General features: G+C 39.6%; 1 protein-coding gene across 1 annotated transcript in view; it reads left to right on the top strand.

Annotated features, from left to right (window-relative positions):
- nfybb (nuclear transcription factor Y, beta b) overlaps window positions 1–13,980 on the top strand; it is a 30,608-nt gene extending 16,628 nt beyond the window's left edge. The window contains exons 4-7 of the mRNA XM_051689494.1: window positions 11,411–11,608; window positions 12,141–12,219; window positions 12,408–12,487; window positions 13,517–13,980. Of these exons, the coding sequence (XP_051545454.1) occupies window positions 11,411–11,608; window positions 12,141–12,219; window positions 12,408–12,487; window positions 13,517–13,549 (390 nt within the window). The 3' untranslated portion in view covers window positions 13,550–13,980. The remainder of the gene's footprint in view (window positions 1–11,410; window positions 11,609–12,140; window positions 12,220–12,407; window positions 12,488–13,516) is intronic.
- The last annotated feature ends 11,709 nt before the right edge of the window (window positions 13,981–25,689 follow it).

Below are 25,689 nucleotides of genomic sequence, written 5' to 3'. Positions count from 1 at the left end.
GCCTCAGAGAATTGGCCCGATTGAAATACAGATATAATACTATTTTGTCACGGAAGGTGGAGTTTTGGCTATTCAGGGCAAGGCAGTCATACTTTGAGTCAGGGTGACAAAGCAGGGAAGCTTTTGGCTAGATACATAAAGCAGAAAGAGTCTTTTTCTACCATTCCCTCAGTAAAATCTGCTGGTGGTGAAATATTTACCTCGGCCATTGATATTAATAAAGCTTTTAAAGAATTCTATCTCGATCTCTATAGTTCCACGTCATCGTCTACTGATGAAGATTTTAGAAACTTTGTGGAACCATTAGAACTCCCTAAACTGATGACTGAGCAAAAAAATTCTCTTGATTCTGAGATTACCTCGCCAAGCTCCTCTAAGGTTATTAAGGCCTTACCAACAGGCAAGGCTTCGGGGCCAGATGGCTTTGCCGCTGAATTTTTTAGATCTTATGCTACTGAACTGGCTCCACTTTTGTTAGAACTTTATACGGAATTATTAAAGAATGGAAAGCTTCCGCCAACCATGACACAAGCCCGGATCAGTCTGATTCTTAAAAAGGACAAAGATCCAAGCGAGTGTAAGAGTTACCGTCCAATTTCCCTGATCCATCTAGATGTAAAAATATTGTCAAAAATTTTGGCTAACCAATTAAGTAAAGTTATGATGTCTCTTATACATATAGATCATGTGGGGTTTATTCAGGGGCGCAGCTCTTCTGATAACATTAGGTTTCATCAATATCATGTGGTTAGTGGCGAATGATCAGACTCCGGTCGCTGCCATCTCACTTGATGCCAAAAAGGTGTTTGATATGGTAGAATGGGATTATCTTTCTAAGATTTTGGAAATATACAGGTTCGGGAATACTTTTATTGGATGGATTAAGTTACTTTATAGACACCCGGTAGTGGCGGTACAAACAAATGGATTAATTCAGATTATTTTACTCTGGATAGGGGCACCTGGCAGGGTTGCCCTCTTTCCCCATTATTGTTCTGTCTTGCCCTGGAACCATTACCAGCTGCGATAAGAAAGGAAGATGATTTTCCAGGGGTGGTGGCGGGAGGTGTGGCGCATAAGCTTTTGCTTTACGCAGATGATATTTTATTATTCGTCTCCGACCCTACTAGATCTATGCCTTGCCTCCACAGAATTATTCATTCCTTTTCTAAGTTCTCGGGATACACCATTAATTGGTCTAAATCTGAAGCTTTGGCTCTGACAGTGTACTGCCCGGTAACAGCTTTTCAGCCGGGTGCCTTTCAGTGGCCCAAACAGAGCATTAAGTATTTGGGTATTTTATTCCCAGTAAATTTGTGTGATTTAGTTAGTTAATTTTGACCCTTTAATAAAAAGGTGTTCGAGCGATGTGGGCAGGTGGGCTTCATTACATTTATCTGTGATTGGGAAGGTTAATGTTATTAAAATTAATTGTATTCCAAAATTCAACTACTTGCTACAGTCTCTCCCTATAGATGTCCCCCTCTCTTATTTCAAGCAATATGATAGCATAGCGAAGTCCTTCATTTGGAATGGTAAACGTCCCAGACTACATTTCAGTAAGTTGCATAGGCCAATTGACAAAGGTGGGCTAGGCCTACCCAAGATTTTGTTTTATTGTTATGCATTTGGTCTCAGACATTTGGCTCATTGGTCGCTTCCACCTGAGAGAGCCCCTCCCTGGTTTTGTATCGAACAGGAACTTCTTGCCCCTATTTCGCCATTGCAAAGCCTTTCTATCAAACTAACCGGAGAAGTTACACCCCGTTATCTTGCATTTGCACTCGGTATGGACAAAAGTGTCCAGAGTGTTTAATTCTGACATTTATTTAAATGTTGATTCGAGCATATGGCTGAACCCAAAATTATGTATTAATATGTCCCCTTTCTGCTGGTCAGAGTGGATTGTGAGGGAGGTTGCTACACTCGATGACCTATATGAGAGTATAGTGTTGAGATCCTTTGAAAATTTGGTTCAACATTTTGGGATTCCCAGATCTCAGTTTTTTAGGTATTTACAACTGCTCCACATGCTCTGTACTATTTTTGGGAGTAGCATACACCCCCCTAAAGCAGCAGACACTCTGGGAGTGGTGATTACTGCTTTTGGAAAAGGTCATGAGGCATCAGTGTATTACTCCCTGCTTATTCAGAGTCTGGGGGACGGAGCTTTAACTTCTATCAAAAGATTATGAGAGAAAAATTTAAACTTGGTATTGGAGGAGGGAGTGTGGGCTAGGATTAAAAAAACGTCAAGTCTGCATCTAGAGATGCAAGGGTGCGCCTTATGCAATTCAAGATTTTACATCGATTCTATTGGACACCCTCTAGATTGTATAGGCTTGGTCTTAAATACCCACCCACCTGCTGGCAATGTCAATCAGAAGATGGAGACACAATCCATGCCTTTTTTTTGTGGTGTGTTAAGATCCAAGAATTTTGGTTGAAGGTTCAGAGTTTTATTTGTGATGTATTGGGCACTCAAATTTCATTTTTTGTGTTTTCAGTGCCCCAGACTCTGTATTTTAGGGGATTGGGCGGTCATCAATATAGAGAATAAGCACATAAAAAATTGGGTCTTAACCAGCGTCATGATCAACAGACAAATAGTTTTAAGGGGATTGAAGTCGGCTGGAGCGCCCCCATTTCAGGAGTGGTGCTCGGAGATGGGGAGGGTGGCAGCTTTTGAAGAAGGGTCATCTAGAAGACTGGGGAATTTGGACTTGTTTGTGGGGAAATATCTGCCGTTTTTGGAGAGCTCTCGGGGAGGGGCAGTGGAGAGAGAGGTATAGTTGTTAATGTGTGTGATTATTATATATATTTTTTTCTTTGTTTGGTTTTTTGTGCACGTCTACAATAATAAGTTTATTTTTATTTATATAGCGCCTTTCCACAAAGGACACTTTACACTCCATAAACATTTAACAGGACAAAGTACATTAATATACATTTCAACAGAAGATACAATTTCAAAGGGGGAAATAAAACATCAATCTGTAATGGACCGATAATGTGCTGAGAAAAGATGTGTTTTAAGCTGAGATTTAAAGATAGAAATAGAGGAGCTGTCACGGAGGCTCTGAGGTGTGAGTTCCACAGTTTAGGTGCAACTACACTGAAGGATCTCCCACCAAAAGTGGATAGACGAAATCTAGGGACAGACAACAATTTGGAATCAGAAGAACGAAGAGTGAGTGCTGGTGTGTATGGATGCAGCAGATCACATATATAACGAGGTGCCAGGTCATTGAGAGCTTTTTATGTCAGGAGAAGAATTTTAAACTTAATAAGGCATGAGATAGGCAGCCAGTGAAGACTAAACAAGATGGGAGTAATGTGTGCAGAATGTTTGGTGTTAGTGAGAACTCTAGCTGCAGAGTTTTGGATGTATTGTAATCGGGCTTGTTTTAATCATGTTTTACCACTGGGGTGTTGTTGGGGGTCAGGGGTGGGGGTAATAGTGGGGGTTAAGTATTGATTCTGTTTGTATATGTGTTGCTTTTCTTTTTTTTATATATGAATCAATAAAAAAAAGTTAATCAAAAAAAAAAGAAAGAAAAAAGTGTGTAAAATTTGCGCACCATTTCTGTCGGTTATACTTGGATTTAATTTAATCACAAACATGACGTTTAGTGCAGAATTCTGAGTTATTTTAGTGGAGTAGGCTACCTGTATTATTCAGCTTTAGATGACAGCTACGTCCTTCTCATCTGTGTCACTGCTTGCATGTTGATAGCAGACATGCTGAAGAAGATCCATGAGGTCTTCTTGTCCATGTAAATGCGCTTTAAAGCCACACATAGCAAAGCTTAAAATTCTTATTAGCGCAGCGGTTGATTGACGGGTAGAACTTTCAACCTAGAAGTCCTTTGTTTCACTAGACGTGCGCTTGGGGAGTTAAAAAAAAAAAAATCTATCACATATCCACTGACTGTTGTGTGCATATACAATTATAACAGATGCTATATCCCACTAAATGTCGCCCTAGAACTGAAACGAATGCAAGTATGACGAATAAAAATAGACCATGATGGAAATTTGAAAACTATGTCCGTCAGAGTGATAAAGATTGTTTTCTAGCGCAACCTGTATGGCAAATTATTTGTTTGAAGAGCAGAGATCCTTTCTGTAGAATCCTTCTCAGTGAAGTGGTCATGAATATTATGGGAAAAACAACGTTTTAACACAACCATTTTCTCAAAATGTTTAAAAGCTTCATGAACACTCAGTTTACATTGATCGTGTGAGTTGTAACACCTTCTCCTGATTGGTCAACTTCAAGTAGATCACCAAATCAGCCCAAATTTTTAAAACATTTTTAAAAAATATCAGGAGGTCGTGAGCTGCTCGTAAGCCACTCAGCTCCGCTCGTAATTCCTCTCACACGATGTGAGCCGCAACCACACGAGCACCCACGATTTCCACGCAGTCTCTCCCGACTGGAAAAAATCGGTCGGGAGCTTGCACCACAGCCGAAAATCGCACTGTGTACACCCGCCTTAATGTCCCCCCATTAAGATCGGGAAATAAACTTGGGTTATGGATGTAATAAAAAGGGATATAAGTTATTGGGAGACCACTCTCTGTAAAAACTCTGTGAATTTAAATGCACAATACAGAAATAATACTAGCCACATGATGAAGAGGGGTCTACGCTTCTAAGAACATGTAATATTACATTTTTATTCATTGGCATTTTCACATGAATGTGGAAAAATCAGCGAAACAGTTGTAAAAGCAGCACAGGAACAGTACATGTTGAGGGAAATCGCTTTAAATTCTGCAAACGTTGACCTCAGAGACACTGGTATATGATATGATATCCGCAGCATTATGGAGTTAATTAAAATTGAAATCGCTATTTAGCCTTGCATGCCATATCTGCATTAACTGCTTTAGCCAGCACTGTACGAGCTAATGGCGCCATCTTGCGGTTGTGTGTGGGAAAACACTGAGATGGCAGCATCATTATTAGATGATCCAATGTTTATCATATTACAATTCAAATCGCAAAGCTTGTCAAAATTATTCCTTCCCAAATGTTTGCTATAGATTTATAACTTCTGCGCTCTGTTTGGGTGTTTTTGTGCTGATCAACAATAGCTATGTGTTGTCAAGAATTATTGGTAACACTTTACAATATGGTTTTATTTGTTAATGCATTATGTATCGTGAACTAACAGTTAACAGTCTTTTGCTGTCCAACACTTTGCGCGGTCCATTTTTGCTTTTTTGTGCTTAGCCAATCACATGCCTGACCATGGTCAAACCAGAGGTCAAACACACATCCTGAAACCTCAAGTATACATCCTGTCAAACTTTATCAACCCAAACACACATCCTGTCTAGCAAAACACACATCCTTTCAAAACATCCGGTCTATTGTTATCTCTCAAACAGACATCCGAGGCCTGTACCATGAAGCCAGTTTTTGTGGCTAGCCAGGTTAGTTTTAGTTTAGTTTGCTTCAACCCCAGGTGTTAAGCACCATGAAAGTTTTAGCGGTGTTCATCTTCATAGTAATTTCCGTTACACGGCTAACCAGCTCTGTAGCAGGTTTCGTTCTGGATTACAGATGGCTAACATATGCTGGACCAATCAGCTGTGAGTAAAATGACATCTCTGACACAATCAAGTCATTCCCCGTGTCTCTAAATGCACACTTTACAAATAAAATCTTAGAAATCCACAAAATTGACTCTTCATGATAAATGACTTATTTGAGAATCTAAATGTAGATTTTCAGCAGATAGAGTGTTGTATTTTATTTAAAATGTAATTGCTTTTCATTTACCCTCTTTAGCCATAGCAAAAAAAGGCTATCTATAAAACAGCCAGTAAAATGGATTAATATGATACCTGCAAAAAATAATTGTTTTTAAAATATTAAAAGCTTAAGATTGCTATGGGAAGGGGTGAATGCCACCCAAACCCCTTCTTTCGTTCATGGACTCAAGATGAACATACATTATTTTACTTGAAGTTATAATAATATAAGCAATATAAGCTTTTATAAAAAGAACAAATATGTCTTATTATTGCATACAATTTTTTTGCATACAGTTTTCCAAGTGCTCACTTTTTAATTAATTAATAGTAGCATTTTTTATGCTTTTTATTTTTGCATGTTTTCTTTTTTTTTTTTTACTAAAGACAATGTACAAATTGTACATCAAGAAAGAGAAATACAAAAAAACACGATGTTATTTTGAATAACCATATCAAATAACCATTCACAGCATTTTCTATAAATAATGTGTAATTCATTCATTTACATGTTATAGTTTATTTCAGATAAAGTGGAAAGTTAAGGCATCACAATGTTAAATGAGATAGGACATCTTACCTAATATTTTAACAAATTTAGTTAAAAAATCAAGAGTCTGAAGGAAATAATCTAATTTAATTTATAATATTTTTAAGCAAATCCCATTTATGTTCACATCCCAGACTTTAATTATTCATTTTAAATGTTACTTTATCCATTTGGTATATTTCCAAAATCATATTTCTCCATCTTTGAAATTGTGAGGGTTCTGGTTTAAGCCAAATTTTTGTAATCTGTTTCAAAGGTACTATTCTGATTACCCTAAATTTGTATTAAAATTTTATTTCTTAAGTACAATGGCATTTTACACAATAAGTTTTTCTGGATGTAAACTTAGCAAAAAAAGAAACGTCCTCTCACTTTCAACTGCTTTTTTTTTTTTCAGCAAACATAATGTGTAAATATTTGTATGAACATAAAAAGATTCAACAACTAAGACATAAACTGAACGAGTTTCACAGACGTGTGACTAACAGAAATGGAATAATGTGTCCCTGAACAGGGGGGGGGGGGGGGTCAAAATCAAAAGTAACCTTCAGTATCTGGTTGGCCACCAGCTGCATTAAGTACTGCAGTGCATCTCCTCCTCATGGACTGCACCAGATTTGCCAGTTCTTGCTGTGAGATGTTGCCTCACTTTTTAACCATGGCACTTGCAAGTTCCTGGACATTTCTGGGGGGAGTGGCCCTAGCCCTCACCCTCCGATCCAACAGGTCCCAGATGTGCTTAATGGGATTGATATCCGGGCTCTTCGCTGGCCATGGCAGAACACGGGCATTCCTGTCTTGCAGGAAATAATGCACAGAATTAGCAGTATGGCTGGTGGCATTGTCATGCTGGAGGGTCACGTCAGGATGAGCCTGCAGGAAGGGTACCACATGAGGGAGGAGGATGTCTTCCCTTTAACGCACAGCGTTGAGATTGCCTGCAGTGACAACAAGCTCAATTCGATGGTGCTGTGACGCCCCAGACCATGACGGACCCTCCACCTCCAAATCGATCCCTCTCCAGAGTACAGGCATCGGTGTAACGCTCATTCCTTCAACGATAAACGAGAGTCCGACCATCACCCCTGGTGAGACAAAACTGCGACTCGTCAGTGAAGAGCACTTTAGTCCAGCGAAGGTGGGTTTGGCCCATAGGCGACGTTGTTGCCGGTGATGTCTGGTAAGGACCTGCCTTACAACAGGCCTACAAGCCCTCAGTCCAGCCTCTCTCAGCCTATTGCGGACAGTCTGAGCACTGATGGAGGGATTGTGCATTCCTGGTGTAACTCGGGCAGTTGTTGTTGCCATCCTGTACCTGTCCCGCAGGGGTGATATTCGGGTGTATCAGTCCTGTGCAGGCGTTGTTATAACAAAATACCAAAATATCATCTGCGTAAAGCAGAAGCTTATGCGCCACTCCTCCTGCAGTCACCCCTGGAAAACCTCCTTTCTTATCGCGGCTGCTAATGGTTCCAGGGCAAGACAGAACAATAATGGGGAAAGAGGGCAACCCTGCCGAGTGCTCCTATCCAGAGTAAAATAATCTGAAATTAATCCATTTGTTTGTACCGCTGCTACAGGGTAAAGTAACTTAATCCAACCAATAAATGTACTCCCGAACCCATACATTTTCAAAATCTTAAAAAGATAATCCCATTCTACCATATCAAACGCCTTTTCGGCGTCAAGTGATATGGCAGCGCCCGGAGACTGATCATTCGCTAATGACCACATGATATTGATGAGACGCCTGATGTTATCAGAAGAGCTGCGGCCCCGAATAAACCTCACCAGATCTATATGTATAAGAGATGTCATAACCTTACTTAATCGGTTAGCCAAAATTTTTTACATAATTTTTACATCTAGTTGGATCAGTGAGATTGGACGGTAACTTTTACACTCGCTTGGATCTTTGTCCTTTTTAAGAATCGGACTGATCCGGGCTTGTGTCATGGTTGGAGGAAGCTTTCCATTCTTTAATGATTCAGTATAAACTTCTAACAAAAGTGGAGCCAGTTCTGTAGTATAGGATCTAAAAAAATCTGCAGCAAAACCATCTGGCCCTGGAACCTTGCCAGTAGGTAGGGACTTAATTACCTCGTCAAGCTCCTCCAAGATTATCTCAGAATCAAGAGCGTTTTTTTTTTTTTTTTTTTGCTCAGTTTTCTGTTTAGGAAGATCTAATGGTTCCACAAAGTTTCTAATATCTTCATCAGTAGACGAAGACGTGGAACTATAAAGATCAAGGTTGAATTCTTTAAAGGCATTATTAATATCAATGGCTGAGGTAAAAATGTCACCACCAGCAGATTTCACTGAGGGAATGGTAGAAAAAGACACTCTCTGCTTTATTTGTCTAGCCAAAAGCTTCCCTGCTTTGTCCCCCTACTCAAAGTATTACTGTCTTGCCCTGAATAACTCAACAATTTGGCCGGAATCGATCGGGTCTTCCTCCCTCAGCAGATCTGTGAGCTGGGACTCTGTGAGCTCGCTCGATTTCCAGCTTGTGGCCTGTTATGTCGAGCAGACTCTGGAAAAGCTTGTCTAGGAATTTCACCATATCTCTGCCCTCCTCATGCTCAGGAATTCCAACAATTTGAATGTTATTCCTGCGGCTTCTATTCTCAAGATCTTCAAGCTTTTCAAGAACATGTTCCAAATCAATTTTGGTCGCGGGCGGATTAGCGGCTAATTCCCTCTCTGATGACTCCAAATAATCTATTCGTTTTTCAACATCTGCCACTCTTGTGACTAGCTCAGAGAATTTTTTTTTCCATCGCCGTAATCGAGCGACGTATTACAGCGAGGTCCTCCAAGTCTGCAAGTACCTTCATCAACATCACTGACATGTTGGACAGTTGACGCTGGATTCCTTCTCCCACCGCGCCAACCAAATCGAGTCCCCGGTCCACAGGCCTGTCTGGGCTTTCATCTTGAACCCATAAGTGTCTTTTAATGTCTCCAGAGCCCGAGGATTTTGACTTCTTTGCCATGTTTACCTCAAACAGTAAATGTGTAACTGGTTGAATCGAATTTAACTGGATTATATCACGAAAATAATTACAAATAATTAGCAAAGTGTGCAGAGCTGTCTCTCACATGTCTGCCTTTTGCATGGCGTCACCGTACTCCTATATCTTTCTTAATTTTACTATTTTTGTTTTTTTCTAACCAAATTCAAAAAGTACTATTAATACAAATATTAACTATTGATCTAAATTTGTTGCTTTGTTTGGGTAGGAACAGGGATATACTAATAGGTTCCCCCATTTAATACATTTCCATCTTCTTCCATTTCACTTTAGATTCTTCATTCATCCAAATCAGTATAGGTTGAATTTGGGCAGCTTTATAGTAATTTATTAAATTCAGCAATTCTGGTCCTCCAAGCCTTTTTGATAACTTAAGACTAATTCTAGGTTTCCTATTATCCCATATATATTTACAAAGTAGTTTATTCTATTGTCTAAAAACACTTTTTGATATACTAACTGGAAGATTTTGAAAAAGGAAAATAAACTTAGGGAGAACATTCATCTTTATAGTCTCTATTCATTTTGTAATCAATAGTAGCCTATATTTATTTGTAATAGTTTTGAATGATATATAAAGTTTTCAGTTCAAATAAATATAAAACCTTTTATATTTTAAATAAATTTAAGCTTTTAAAATTAATAAGACTGTGTTCTTGTTGTGGGCCTATATGAATTCACTTACGCATTGATATACTAGCTGTTTTATATATATATATATTTTTTACCACATTAAGAATTTGTTTGCAGCAGTCCTCTTGAGCTCTCGTAGTGTCCTGAAATTTGGAAGTCTCTTTACTTCTATGCAAGAAAACTCTCGAAGTCAGGAGTTCCAGATGTCAAAGGTTAGGGTTTATTGAGCAAAACAACAAAACCTGAGATGCCAGCTGTTCATCAGACTCTCTCATTCCAAACTTTCATCTTTATACACTTCTGTTATCATGAATTACCTCATAAGCACACCTCTCTTGTCATTTTAGCCAATAGGCATGCTTTTCCACTTTCTCTGTCCGCCACCATTATTTCACAGACTCTCTGGCTTCTTGTTAATGGTGGAATTCTGGCAATCAATCTATTTTTTTTAAATAACCTTTTAATTTATTATGCAAGTATACATTTTAAGTAAATGGAATAGAACATTCTACAATAGAAGCATAATAAAGCAACTTTGACTATTGGTTGTGCCATTCAGTGCCTTAAGAATGCGCTCTCTCTGCCTTGCACCACTGTGTTTGTTACAGCTGAGTGCACCGTGTGTTTCTCTCAGCATAAGCACTTAGGCCCCACAGCCTCATATTCTCTTTCCTGGATTACATAATGCCCAGGCTATTCTATATAAGTACCTTTTTCTGTTTGATGTATAAAAATATACTATAGTAGCAGCTGCTGTTTCTTCTTGTTGTGTAAATGTCTTTAATTGCTTCATAATTTTACAGTTATCCCTTGTATTGTGTAAATCATGTGTTTTAAGTCTTCATGATTTCATGCTGAACTTTTGAGCAGTGTTTTTATATATATATTTTTTAAACAATATCTTGTGCAGAATGAATTTAAATTCTTATTTTCATAATCATCAGCTTTCAGCAGAGAGGTAAATCCCGCTGAGTCTCTCATGAGAAGTGAATCACACGATTGGTTGTGCGAGTTGACAGAGAAAGTTGATGAGCTGCATCATGGTACCAATTGAGCCCCATCATGGTACCAATTGAGCCCGATTGGATTGGTTTGAATTTGTCAACCCTAAAACCCTGAGTTCGTTCAGCGACCTTCATAGTACAGGCCTCCGGTCAACTTCTGGCTATTGTTATCAAACATAAACATCTGTCAGCTACTTCCGGTCACGCCCCCTCATCAGTCAAATTGACATTTGCCATAGGATATCACTACTTATAACTATAAACCTTGACGATGTAATGAAACAAATGAATATATGCATAATAAGAGTAGACATTCAACTGTTCAAGAAAGGGCCAAAGGAAATTGGCAGTTCTTTCAAGAGAGCTGATTTGTTTGTATTGGAATTTAACACAGTGTTGCTCATTTCTTTCCTTCTCCACAGATAGCCAAGGATGCAAAGGAGTGTGTGCAGGAATGCATAAGTGAGTTTATCAGCTTCATCACTTCAGAAGCCAGCGAGAGGTGCCACCAGGAGAAACGCAAGACGATAAACGGAGAAGACATCCTGTTTGCAATGTCAACGTTGGGTTTCGACATGTATGTGGAGCCTCTTAAGCTCTACCTGCAGAAGTTCAGAGAGGTAATGTTAGCATCTGTTTTAATGGCGTCATAGCACAAAAAGTCATGAAATTTGATTTGCCAATAAGGTGTGGGAACCCTTTCATAAGCTGCATCTGACACTCGTTGTGCTTGAAGGTCACAGAAACCCTGGAACGATCAGGCAGTTTTAAAATGGTGTTTTCCAGCCATGGAATCATAATGGAAATTTCTGTAATGAATACATATTTTTGTAGGTGTGCTATGCTGTTCATTGCCTAGATATTGCTTGCATGAGATCTTGTGTGTAGAATATAACTTTCAAAAGTGAGGTTCATGATTCAGTTCATTTAAACAGATCAAAATAATTGTGATTCTGTCTGAATTTAGAAGTATTTGATAATCCTTATTTAGCAAACACAAATGACTAGAAAGTTCATGGAAAAGTTGATGGAATTTAATTTGTCAAAAATTTTGGGAAACCGGTTTACATTTGGGAAAACTATGCATAGCTGTCCTCCTTTTTATTGGTCCAGCACTTCTGATTGACATTATGTTGGTTTGTTTGTTCTCAGGCTATGAAAGGAGAAAAAGGCATAAGCACTGTAACAGTAACCGAAGGCATGGGAGAGGAACTTACCGATGACTCTTTCAGTAAGTAACCCATTATTAGTGTAGATGGTTATGTTATTTATTAGTAGTACAACTTTCTACATTGTTGTTGTATGTGAATTTAAAATGCTGCCTCTAAGTCTCAAAACTTCACACTCTGGGTTAAGACAAGTCGACATTGCTATAGCAAAGGTTTTAATTAATCAAATGTAATATGTTTCCTTTCTCAGCAAATCCATTACCTGCAGGGATTATAACAGCTGATGGACAGCAACAAAATGTGATGGTGTACACCACCTCATATCAACAGGTACAATTCTGTTGGAAAATGGAGTGAGCAAGAGACAAACACAGTGGGACTGGTAATTAGTGGGAATCTGGCATCCTCACGGTGCAAAAGGACTGAAGGTTAGGGGGTGTCCGAAGGGATGATCCAGAACATGGTGGGATCCGGCGGTCGCATGCACTCCTTCCTAGGGCCGGGGGGTGGCGGCTTCTTCCTCAGCGGCTCAACCTCTCAGGGGTTGCGACGTGTGAGGAAAAGAGTGTCTTGGCATCCTAGACTGTTGGGCACAACGTGTGCCGTCATCTCCAGTGACACATCTACCTCACAGCTGTGTTCTGGGAAGTGGGTCCGGCGACACATTTAACTCACGCCGGCAACCTCCATGATCTGCTCCTGGACTTGCGAGGACACCAGTGTGCATGCACTTGTATATAGTAGCCATCCTCCTTAGGAGAGGCACACTCTAAGTTTAAAAGGCAGTGGCGATTACGCTTTATTCACATCAGGTGCGCCTCGTCATCCGCTGCCAAATGAGGGATATTAAATTGCGCCTCTCCTGAGCCTGGTTGAAGGATGGCCTTTAGAAGAGGTGGGGTGACGATGACATGAGGGCGGGAGGGAGGGAAGGGTCATTCCACCACAACTGCCAATCAAAACATTTCACAAAAAGAGTTTTTATTGATTTTAAAATTATTAATATGCTGTTTTAAAGAAAAAGTATTTTGACACTTTCTGATTAGTAGAACATGTCCATAGTTAATGTGATGAACTACACTCTGGTAGAACACCTGTATAAATGTGAGTGGAACTAACTTCATACATCCACTAAAAATCACCTTGATTGGTTAAAAGTAACTGCAAATGTGGCCAAGATTAGAAAAGCTATTTGTTTGGATATGACAAATATCTTTGAAATGCAGGATAAGTGTCCAACTTTGGGGGTCACTGTATGATATTACATTTTATGGGCTGCTGTAAATGAAGGATTTTACTTCTAAAGTTCTTTATGCTATTTTTATTTTTTCTATTATTTACATTTCATTTATGTTGCAGATCCCGGGTGTGCAACAACTACAGTTCTCCTGAAGTTGTGCTACATTGTCACGTCCAGAAATCAACACCTAATCTTCACAAATCAAACCTCCACACTTCCACACACAAGTGAAGGTTATGAATTAGTTGGGTCTGTTGTGGGGGATCTTCTGTGGACCCATTTTTGTGCTCTCAGATGTCAAAGAGCTGGACTTCTAAGTTTCACTTTGTTTTTGTGTGTGGTCTGTGTGTGTCTGCGCACACATTTTGATTTTTAAATGAACTAGTCTGTTGGGTGTTACTTTTGTTTTTTTCATCACATATTTGTACTTTTTATCTATTTAAAAGGGTTGAGATAAAAAGGGTGTTAAGCGCCTCTATTAAAGCAATAAAAATAGAACAAATGTGAACCTTCCAGCCACTGCATGTCTAATTTTAGTTTGATGAAATGTTAACTGTTAAAATAAAATGGGGTTGTGATTTTTGTTGTTGTTGTAAATAATGCAATTCCCCCCCCCCATATTTAGCAATATGAGCTTTACATCACTTCTGCAGAAACAGGGTCACATTTAGTCAAATAATCTTAAAACAATAAAGCACCTAAAGTTCCATAAATTACAAAACAGGGAACTGAAATGTAATACAGATCAATTTATCTTCAGTAGAGTAAACGGATGGAAACTATGGAAGTCTAGAGCAGAGGTTTTCAACCCAGGTCCGAGGTTTGCATGTGGGTGCTGGGGTACCCAGAAAATTTCAGAGAAGTGTAAGAAATGCATTAAAAAATAATAATAATAATAATAAAATAATGCAAAATAACGTCATTACATTATTGAAATTTTTTAAGACTGGTCAGAAATCATAAAATGCTGTTTAAAATACAGGTGCATCTCAATAAATTAGAATGTCGTGGAAAAGTTCATTTATTTCAGTAATTCAACTCAAATTGTGAAACTCGTGTATTAAATAAATTCAATGCACACAGACTGAAGTAGTTTAAGTCTTTGGTTCTTTTAATTGTGATGATTTTGGCTCACATTTAACAAAAACCCACCAATTCACTATCTCAACAAATTAGAATATGGTGACATGCCAATCAGCTAATCAACTCAAAACACCTGCAAAGGTTTCCTGAGCCTTCAAAATGGTCTCTCAGTTTGGTTCACTAGGCTACACAATCTGCTGATCTGACAGTTGTCCAGAAGACAATCACTGACACCCTTCACAAGGAGGGTAAGCCACAAACATTCATTGCCAAAGAAGCTGGCTGTTCACAAAGTGCTGTATCCAAGCATGTTAACAGAAAGTTGAGTGGAAGGAAAAAGTGTGGAAGAAAAAGATGCACAACCAACCGAGAGAACCACAGCCTTATGAGGATTGTCAAGCAAAATCGATTCAAGAATTTGGCTGAACTTCACAAGGAATGGACTGAGGCTGGGGTCAAGGCATCAAGAGCCACCACACACAGGCATGTCAAGGAATTTGGCTACAGTTGTCGTATTCCTCTTGTTAAGCCACTCCTGAACCACAGACAACGTCAGAGGCGTCTTACCTGTGCTAAGGAGAAGAAGAACTGGACTGTTGCCCAGTGGTCCAAAGTCCTCTTTTCAGATGAGAGCAAGTTTTGTATTTCATTTGGAAACCAAGGTCCTAGAGTCTGGAGGAAGGGTGGAGAAGCTCATAGCCCAAGTTGCTTGAAGTCCAGTGTTACGTTTCCACAGTCTGTGATGATCTGGGGTGCAATGTCATCTGCTGGTGTTGGTCCATTGTGTTTTTTGAAAACCAAAGTCACTGCACCCGTTTACCAAGAAATTTTGGAGCACTTCATGCTTCCTTCTGCTGACCAGCTTTTTAAAGATGCTGATTTCATTTTCCAGCAGGATTTGGCACCTGCCCACACTGCCAAAAGCACCAAAAGTTGGTTAAATGACCATGGTGTTGGTGTGCTTGACTGGCCAGCAAACTCACCAGACCTGAACCCCATAGAGAATCTATGGGGTATTGTCAAGAGGAAAATGAGAAACAAGAGACCAAAAAATGCAGATGAGCTGAAGGCCACTGTCAAAGAAACCTGGGCTTCCATACCACCTCAGCAGTGCCACAAACTGATCACCTCCATGCCACGCCGAATTGAGGCAGTAATTAAAGCAAAAGGAGCCCCTACCAAGTATTGAGTACATGTAGAGTAAATGAACATACTTTCCAGAAGGCCAACAATTCACTAAAAATTATTTTTTTATTGGTCTTATGATGTATTCTAATTTGTTGAGATAGTGAATTGGTGGGTTTTTGTTAAATGTGAGCCAAAATCATCACAATTAAAAGAACCAAAGACTTAAACTACTTCAGTCTGTGTGCATTGAATTTATTTAATACACGAGTTTCACAATTTGAGTTGAATTACTGAAATAAATGAACTTTTCCACAACATTCTAATTTATTGAGATGCACCTGTAGATGAAGAAAGTGTCACACAGCAGGACACCGATGACAATGCTTAAAATTTCATTTCAATTACCCACTGTTTATCTAAAAAAATGTATGAAAACAAAGTTGGCCAGAATATGTACATATAAATATAAACAAATATAGATATATGTAAAAATAAACACCTCATAAAGTGTAGATCTTTGCAGATATTTTGCAGATTAATTGCTCATATTTTCACTCTATGTGAGTTTGTTGCATATTAATATCTGCAGTGTTATAATTCTTTCCCCAGATTAAAAAGTGAAAAGTCCTTTGCTTTGACAAGCACTGTTTCTGCTATCCTTTAAACAAAGTAAGCCTCAAAGTCTCAAATAACCACAAAGTAATATTGTTCATGACTTATTTTCTGCATTTTTATCAGGCGTGAGCATCATTCAGCAAGCTGCACTTCTGCTCCCACTAATGCTTTACGGTATGAATGAATTATGCAAATGACTTTGTGCTGCTCATAGCTTTACTGTTTGCTGATTTTATTTACGCTGCTGTTATTGTATTTGTTGTAACTTGCAGTTATTTGTCATTTTGTGATTATTCAGAGCTCATCATATATTCAGGTTGTCACCATTATTGTGATTTGTATGTCAGATAATGAGGTCCAATTTCATGCATTCAGATTTACGTAAAAAATGTAAGTAATTTCAAAATAAAAGCCATTGTATTGGCTTTACCTTACAGAGTTTATTTATTATTTGCTTTATAATGGGGTCTGTTGCATGTTGGAGTCCAGGGCGGCCTCATATATCGCCTGTAGGGCAGGCCGGTACTTAAGCAGCAGCGGGCCAGCCCAAATTACCCAGTGACCCAATGGGAAAAAGCCTGGTGCTCCCGACAACCAGTCCCCCCTGGGTAGTGCCATAAATGAATCACACCTATTGCAAAATGGTCTGAATTATAAAACTTTTCATACAACTGAAAATAGCCCACTCGAAAAATAAACGTCATGCCAAACATGTTGAAGATTAGGGTGTCAATTTATCATGTGACAATCTGTTTCAAAACAAAATTCATTCATTTCCTGTCCTGGGTCATTTCTTGTGCTCACATTCAAAAAACAGCCTTTTGTCTTCCTGAAGTAGCTGCACATTTTAACTAGCCATGAAAGTGCTCTGGAGGATGGGCTTTGTTAATAACCCTCCTGTACTGTCCATCAGCAAGGAAATGACATAAAATATGATTGGCAAGTGTCATTAATCAATCACATTTTGACAGTCTGTTCTAATTACAGCTAACAGATTTCATCATCTGCAAAACAGACATCATGCTGTTTGGAGGGAAAACTGTGTTCTGAGAAAACGTTTAACAGCATGTTTCCAGAAATATGAGAAGCACTCACTCCTTGAAGAGAGGCAGGAGAGGAGGCTCATACATCAGATTGATTGACGTGTCAAAAATGGGGAAGGGGTGGATTCTGGAGACTTATGTCTCTGCAAACATAAATCTCACATGCATTTTTGACCACATTCGTATGTGGTTTTTGCGATCCTATCACAAAATGTTTTAGACCCCGTCTGGACCTGTATTTAGGGCTGACCACATGTGATTGGATCTCCCGAACACATCTTAACACTACATAGAAATGGGTCAAAGGCAGCATAAAAGTAATCCAAACAACTTCAGTGGTTTAATCCATGTCTTCTGAAGCGATATGATAGATTTGGGTAATAAACAAAGCAACAATTCAGTGCTTACTGAACAAAATAAGCACTCGTTCACACGTCTGCATTTGCATGTTCAAGCAAGAACTTCCGGTTGTATTGTGAACGAGTCAGTTTCCACCTATGTGCCTATTCTGTCCTGGCAGTTGTGTTCTTTACAAAGCTTTGACAGATAGTTAGCAAGAATGAAGCTTCATGACACGTCTTTCTTTGTATTGATGCCATGCATACTTAATGCGCTCCACTTCACTACATCTTTTCTGTAAATCTGAAAGAAACATAAAAACATACAAATTACAGAGTAATTCACAAACAACTTAGATATTTTCACATTCACATGAATTCATTTATACATTTGAATAACTGAACAAACAACCCGTCATTAATTACTTCGTGTAAATTCCTCAATTTGCATTTAACAATATGCATTTGCATAAAGAAAAGATTACATAACCTTCTCAGAAATACTACACATTAGCTTGTTCAAACTTTCATAACAGACCATCGATCGATTAACATTTCACTAAATGTTCAACTTTCAAGTAAACTTGCACATAAGAGCACTAAACTTGTTTAAACACAATAATTATTGTGGTTGAACATGACGATGTGCATCAGAACACAGACAGAGAGCTTTTTTTTTTACAGACTTCCTGTTTGTTCTTTAAACAGGCTCAGTAACATTTTTCACCACTAGATGTCACAGTAGAACCACATAACTCAAATCAAAGGACAGCTCAACAAAAATGACACACGATTAAGTATTATACAGAACACTCCCTGCCTGGTATAATTATACCACTATACATTCTTATTACTTGACAGAAGCAAAACTGTGTCACAGACAGGCCTTAAATTTTCCCTAATAATTCCTTGCTTGGCCGTCTTTACCATAACTTTGCGAACTTTTCCATCAGCTGAAGTCATGGTGTTTGTAAAGAGACCAATAGGCCATTCATCGCGCTTAGCTTCTCCATCTTTCAACAAAACAATGTCTCCTTCTTGAATGTTGTCTCTCTCCACTGTCCACTTCCTCCTAGGTTGTAATTTGGCCAAGTACTCCTGCTTCCATCACTTCCAGAATGAATCTGCCAGCATTTGATCTTGGCGCCACTGACTTTTGTGTAGATGATCCAGCTCAAAATTTCCTAGAGAAGCTGGAGCAACACTTGCTTTTTGGGTTAAGAGCATTGCTGGAGAGAGGACTTGAGGCACGTCTGCATCTGTTGAGATTGGGTTTAAGGTCGAGAGTTCATAATGGCCATGACTTCTGCAATTAATGTCGTTAAGACCTCATGCGTGAGCTTTGTGGAGTTCTTCATCAAGAGAGCGTCAAAAATATGCCTTGCAACTCCAATCATTCTTTCCCACACTCCTCCCATGTGAGAGGAGTGTGGTGCATTGAACGTCCAAGTGCAGCCTTGGTTCTGTAAAAACCTTTTAACTCTTGGTAAGCACTGTTGATCTGGAGTTCTTTAACTGCTCCAATAAAGTTTGTGCCTCTATCAGAACGAAAATGATGGCCAAGAAACGTCGCAAAGCATTGATGAAGCTTGATGCTGATAGAGATTCTATGACCTCCAAGTGAACTGCTCTGGTACTCAAGCAACTAAATATGACAACCCATCGCTTGTTCTCAGAGCTGTAACCCCTTGTTCTACTTGTCACCATGGCGAATGGTCCAAAGACATAAAGACCTGTGTGTGTAAATGGTGGGTCTACTGAAATCCTGTCTGTGGGCAAAGCTGACATCTGATTCTCCATACTTCCCCTCAATTTCTTACACAACACACATTTGCGGATTACATTTAAGATGAGTCTTTTGCCTCTGATGACCCACAATCCAGCATTGCGTATCGCACCTTCAGTAAAATGGTGACCTTGGTGGGCCACTTGATCACGGTAATGCTGAATTAGCAGATCAACTACATGATGATTAGGTGGAAGAATCAAGGGATGCTTTTCTGGATCTGAGAGATCAGCAGCATGGATACGACCACCAACTCTTAGCAGATCTTCATTGTCTACAAAAGGGTCAAGTTTTAGAAGAATGCTATGCTGCAACACTTTTCCGTTCTTAGTCAAGCTCTCAAATTCTTCCTTATATACCTCTCATTGTACAGTCTTAATGATAGTCAACTTGGCCTGTGAGAATTCTGTGTCTGAAGTTTTGTTACACCAGTGCCATTTCTGACAAAGACTGTTGGGTAGAGATCGAAAAAAATGACTTTGCAATGTGGATAAGTGTGGTAACAGCTCTTACCAGGGATCTCCAGCTTGAAAACCACCGAAACCTGCTCGAGCCGAGTGTCTGTGTGGTGATGTTGGTTGTCAGTGCAGTCACCTGGGGGCGAATTTCCACATCCTCTTCTGCCCGTACAAGTCCATAAGATTCCTCAACATCATACCTTGTAGAGCTGCATCGCCTGAGGAACTCTGGACCAGAAAACCAGTTGGTAAGGGGTAAGTGAGCTGCAGACACAAATCTGGTGGCATGATCTGCTGGGTTCTGTTCAGAACAGACATAATGCCATTGAATGGGTTCCGTAGATTTTCTTATGCGTGCAACTCTATTAGCCACGTACAGGTAGAATCTCCTTGTGGCATTATTAATGTAACCAAGAACTATGCGACTGTCTGTATAGAAATTGATGTCACATAGCTCTGTATCAATTTCTCCTCTTATAAATTCCATCAGTTCCACAGCAAGCACTGCTGTGCACAGTTCCAAATGTGGAATGGTGTGAACAGGAAAGGGGGCCAACTTAGATTTTCCCATTACAAAACCAATGTGGGGCTTTCCGTCTGTGTCAGTTACTCATAGATATGCTAATGCAGCAATAGCCAGAGTAGAGGCATCTGAAAAAACACATAATTCCCTACATTGAGCTCCAGAGAATGAGGTGGATACATAAGGCCATGGGATTTGCAGTAAGTTGAGTTCTGCTAGAGATGAAGTCCATGCCTTCCATTGGACTTCTTTGTCTGATGGAAGAAGAGCATCCCAGTCCTGTTGTATAGTTGAGAGCTCTCTCACTAAAGCTTTGCCTTGCATGGTTACTGGACAGACAAGACCAAGAGGATCATATAAACTGTTCACTGTAGAAAGTGTTCCTCTTCGGGTGAAAGGCTTGAGATCCTTAGAAACCTTGAAGTAAAACTATCTTTCTTGAGGTTCCAGCTTATACCAAGACTACGTTGAAGAGGCAATGGGTCCGTGTTTAGATCCAAGTCCTTGAAATCTTTAGCTCTCTCATCAGATGGAAAAGCATTCATTACCAAGGCACTGTTGGAGGCTACCATATGAAGCTTCAAGTTTGATTCTGACAACATTAACTGAGTGCGTTTTAAGAGATCAACAGCTTCTTCTTCAGTGGAGACAGATGTAATGCCGTCATCAACATAGAAATTGCACAATACAAAATCTTTGGCATCTGCTCCATATTCTGCTTCACCCAGTTCTGCTGCTCGTCTTAAGGTGTATATGGCAACTGCTGGTGAGGGACTGTTGCCAAACACGTGTACAGTCATTCTATAATCAATGATCTTCTTCTCTGCACAATTGTCTTTGTGCCACAAGAAGCGCAGATAGTTGCGATGCTGTTCTTCCACCTTAAAACAATAGAACATTTGTTCTATATCTGCCATTACAGCTATCTTCTCTCTGCAAAAGCGCAGCAAGGCACTCAAAAGTGCATTGTTAAGATCTGGACCGCTCAGTAATATGTCATTGAGTGAGATACCTTTAAACTGAGCACTCGAATCAAAGACTGCACACTAAGAACATCTCGTCCCAGGAGGAGGAGGATGGGAGCGCTATGATCTAAAGGCGGGATTTTATCTGCCACAGTCGTGAGGTGAGGGAAATGCAGTGCTATTTCTGGTGTAGGAATTTCCACTCTGTCGTCTGGTATTGTGTTACATTCTATCAGAGTTGGAAGAGCAACTGTAGTTACCCCATCAAGTGTAACAACTGTGAAGCCACTCACTTTCCTCCCCACCGTCTCCACTATGCCTGAGCATGTCTGTAGTGTGTAGGGAGATGAACTGCCATCAATGTTAAACAGACCAAAAAATTGTGACTTTACCAATGATCTATTACTCTGTTCATCCAAAACAGCATACATGTGTTTGGCCTTGTCACGCTGGTTGGAAGGATGGACATTTACAAGGCAAATCTTTGAACATGATTTGGGCTGATTTGATTCACCACAGATCTCAGTACACTTATTGGTGACTTCAAGAGCACTCTCCATAGTTCCTGCTTTATTTTGCTCTGCTGCCATTGCAGTCACTCTGATAGACCACGGAGTAGGACCGGGATGCGTGGCTGCAATATGTCCATCACTGTCACATTCCTTGCATTTAATAGGTGCTTTGCAGTCCTTTGCAACATTCTTGGTGGAAGCACAACATCTAAAACAGATGGACTTTTCTTTTAAATATACTTTCCAATCATCAAGGTGTTTGCTCCTGAATGCACGACACTTGTGTAGGGGGCGTGGCTTACTGTGAATGGAGCAGAATTTGTCAGGATCAATGTCCTTATCTGAGTTACTGCTCTGAGTTGCTTGTCTTGCAGCTGCTACTTCAGTTTTCTTCACAAAGACAGAAGTTTTGTTATTGAGCCTGACTGCTCTGTCGAGTTTCATACTGTTTGAGCAGCTAGTTGAAGCAAATGCGAAACTTGGATCATTTCTGTTTCTTGCTTGTTTGCAAACAAACTCAACAAAGAAGCTGAATGGGGGAAAACATACATTGTAGTCCTCTTTGTACCTAGAACCTTGTGTAATCCACTTGTCCTGGAGACCGTATGGGAGATTTTCTACAATGGGGTTGACTCCCCGTGCTGAGTCAAGATAAGCCAGTCCAGGTAAAAGACCATTCTCTTTTGCAGACTCCAGCTCCAGCAGCAGATCTCCTAAGTCTCTAAGACGATGAGTGTTTTTGTTTATGATGCGTGGAAAATCCTCAAGTTGCTTTAACATAGCCTGTTCTATGACTTCAGGACATCCGTAGCAATCCTCCAGGCGACGCCATATCATTCATACTCCTTCGGAAGGATTATTGACATGGACTTGATTTGTCGTTTGACAAATTGATTTGCTGATTCAGGACCCAGCCATCTGATGAGAAGATCAATCTCCTCTCTAAAGGTCAGACTGAGTTCACTTGTTGTGGCTTGAAAAGAGGTTTTCCACACCCAGTAGTTTTCTGGGCGAATCGGATTAAACCTGAACTCACCATCTCTTTTCTCAGCAAATACGTGGTGAAGTCATTAACTTGTGGAGGTGCAGGAGTAAAGCATCTAGAAGGGGCATGAGAGAATGGAACAAATTCGTGCTTTATCTGTGCTGACTTGTTTTGACGGCTTACTTCATCAGCTCTGTACAGCGAATCGACTTTAACATCTGAAGGAAGAGACTGAAGGTGATGTTGAATTGTGCATCTCTGACTCGTGGGAACTGTCTTTGTGTATGACCCCCCCTCGGCCACAGGAGGGTAATACTGAATTGAACTTTCAGCAATGCTTCAAGTTATATACTTGAACCTCCGCATACAGATTGGGATTTAGGAATTTGCTGGTGAGTATTTTGTACCTGAGAGTGTTTCTGCACGTACTCTCTGGTGCGTTCAGCTCTGTCTGACCTGCATGATTCCTTATCTAACTTAACACTCAATTCGTCTTCCAAATTAGCTGCAGCTTCGTAAACCTTCTGTGGATGCTGCCACAGCCTCCTTCTGTAGTTGTAACACATACAAGTCAGCACGTCATACTTAATGCACTCCACTTCACTACATCTTTTCTGTAAAACTGAAAGAAACATAAAATTACAGAGTAATTCACAAACCACTTAGATATTTTCACATTCACATGCATTCATTTACACATATGAATAACTGAACAAACAACCCGTCATTAATTACTTTGTTTAAATTCCTCGATTTGCATTTAACAATATGCATTTGCATAAATAAAAGATTACATAACCTTCTCAGAAATACTACACATTAGCTTGTTCAAACTTTCATAACAGACCATCGATCGATTAACATTTCACTAAATGTTCAACTTTCAAGTAAACTTGTACATAAGAGCACTACACTTGTTTAAACACAATAATTATTGTGGTTGAAAATGACGATGTGCACCAGAACACAGACAGAGAGCTTTGTTTTTTACAGACTTCCTGTTTGTTCTTTAAACAGGCGCAGTAACATTTTTCACCACTAGATGTCACAGTAGAACCACATAACTCAAATCAAAGGACAGCTCAACAAAAATGACACACGATTTAGTACTATACAGAACAGTGCCCTTTTAAGAGATTTTAAGTTTTGGACCCCATTGACATATTTTATTGGGGGGGGGGTGTCACTAACATCCTGTCTATACAGGGCGCATCCGTTCACGAGACGCAACACAACGTCTTAAGGCTATCTACACTGCAGTGCGGGCGTCGACATCAATGTTCTAAGCCATTTATTTGTGTTGTTGGTAGTAGTAGCGCCAGCGCGTGCAGCACTAAATGGTACGGGACACGCGTTTACTGTCTCCGCAATGCACCGCAACGGACGCTTGCAGTGTAGACAGCATCAATGATTATAATGGGTTCTATTGCTTTTGACGCAATGTAGACAGGGTGTGGGGAAACTATAACAAATAAAACTTGAATATTATAGGAATTTTATAATGGAACGCTAAATGTAATGGGCAGATTTAAACATGCCCACATTTATCCACCAAAATTTTTATAATTTTGGTAGTATAAATGCACACGGTCTGGATTAAACTGCCCATGTTTCCACCATTATATGTAGGGAATTAGCGACTTTGTGACAGGGTATATTTCCAACTGCCAGCATTCATCACCAATTATATGTAGGATTTTATATGTAAATAATTAATTAATTTGTTTAAGAATCTTGGCCGCATTCAACCACCATTATATGTCAGGAATTTGCATAATGGTTAGCTTATGGATTTAAGCTTATGCCTGCATAATTTTTCAACCACTAATGCAGGTAATTTAGCTCAAAGGGAATCTTGATTCGGGGAATAATATAAGAATGAATCTTTACGTAAGATCAAAGTCTTCGGCCAGCGATGAGTTGATCTGAACATAACGTTAATTCATACAGTAACACTACTTTCAGTGTGATTGAAAATAATATCACAAATAGATTTAAACAATGTTAATGAGCAATGCAGAATTTTAGGATCAACAGATTTCTAAGGACTGATATGATTTAATAAAATACACAGTCAAATTCTCTTTGAATACAAACAAGACTTTATTGCTAATCTACAACATAAAACTAAACTAATACACATAGACAAACATAAAACAGCTTGGTGAGTGAGCTGTAACAGAAGGTGAATGGAAATTATCTGTAGCAGAGAAAATTTAACTTTATGGAATCTATAGACCATGCCCTGAGAACCATCAATACTTAATTTATTATACCTCGATTTGCAATCGGGTTGCTCAAAGTATTTAAATGAAACACCAGCACTTTCTAGCAAAACTCTGGAGGTGTACTTGCGTTTCATTGTGTTGATTTGGTTCTTTGGCTGTGTCCGTAGAAAGTTCTGGTTGTGCTCCGCTGATGTTTTGGACCTCTGTTTAAGATCGTGGATGCCGGATAGTTCGGTGCTGGAATTATCAGGCGGGGCTTTGAAGCAATGTCTTCGACATCTTTGGAGAAGTTGGACAGGATGGAGTTTGAAAACTCCTGCTTGGTTCAGTTCCAGGAGGCCTTTGTTCGGTTCAGTGGATGGGTGATGGAATGACCAGGTAGAGCCCCGGAAGTGAGGCCTCCTTCCTTGGACAGAGGTCAAAGTGTGTGTAAGCTGTAGAGCATAGAAGAGAGCCAGCGAGAGGCGGTCAGGCATGGCCTTTTAACCCTTTTGGTTTGGTCCAACACTGAAAAGGCTCTAAGCCAATCAGAAGTGTCTTTGTTACATGATCGCCTCTTTTTTTTTTTTTATTTTTATTTACAATCCTTTGTGTAAAGGCCTCTTAAAATTCCCACTCGAAAAAGTAA

Source organism: Myxocyprinus asiaticus, chromosome 46 (assembly GCF_019703515.2).
Source record: "Myxocyprinus asiaticus isolate MX2 ecotype Aquarium Trade chromosome 46, UBuf_Myxa_2, whole genome shotgun sequence".
Classification (NCBI taxonomy): domain Eukaryota; kingdom Metazoa; phylum Chordata; class Actinopteri; order Cypriniformes; family Catostomidae; genus Myxocyprinus; species Myxocyprinus asiaticus.
Note: the sequence above shows the minus strand (reverse complement) of the source record. Positions and strands in the feature narration are given on the sequence as shown.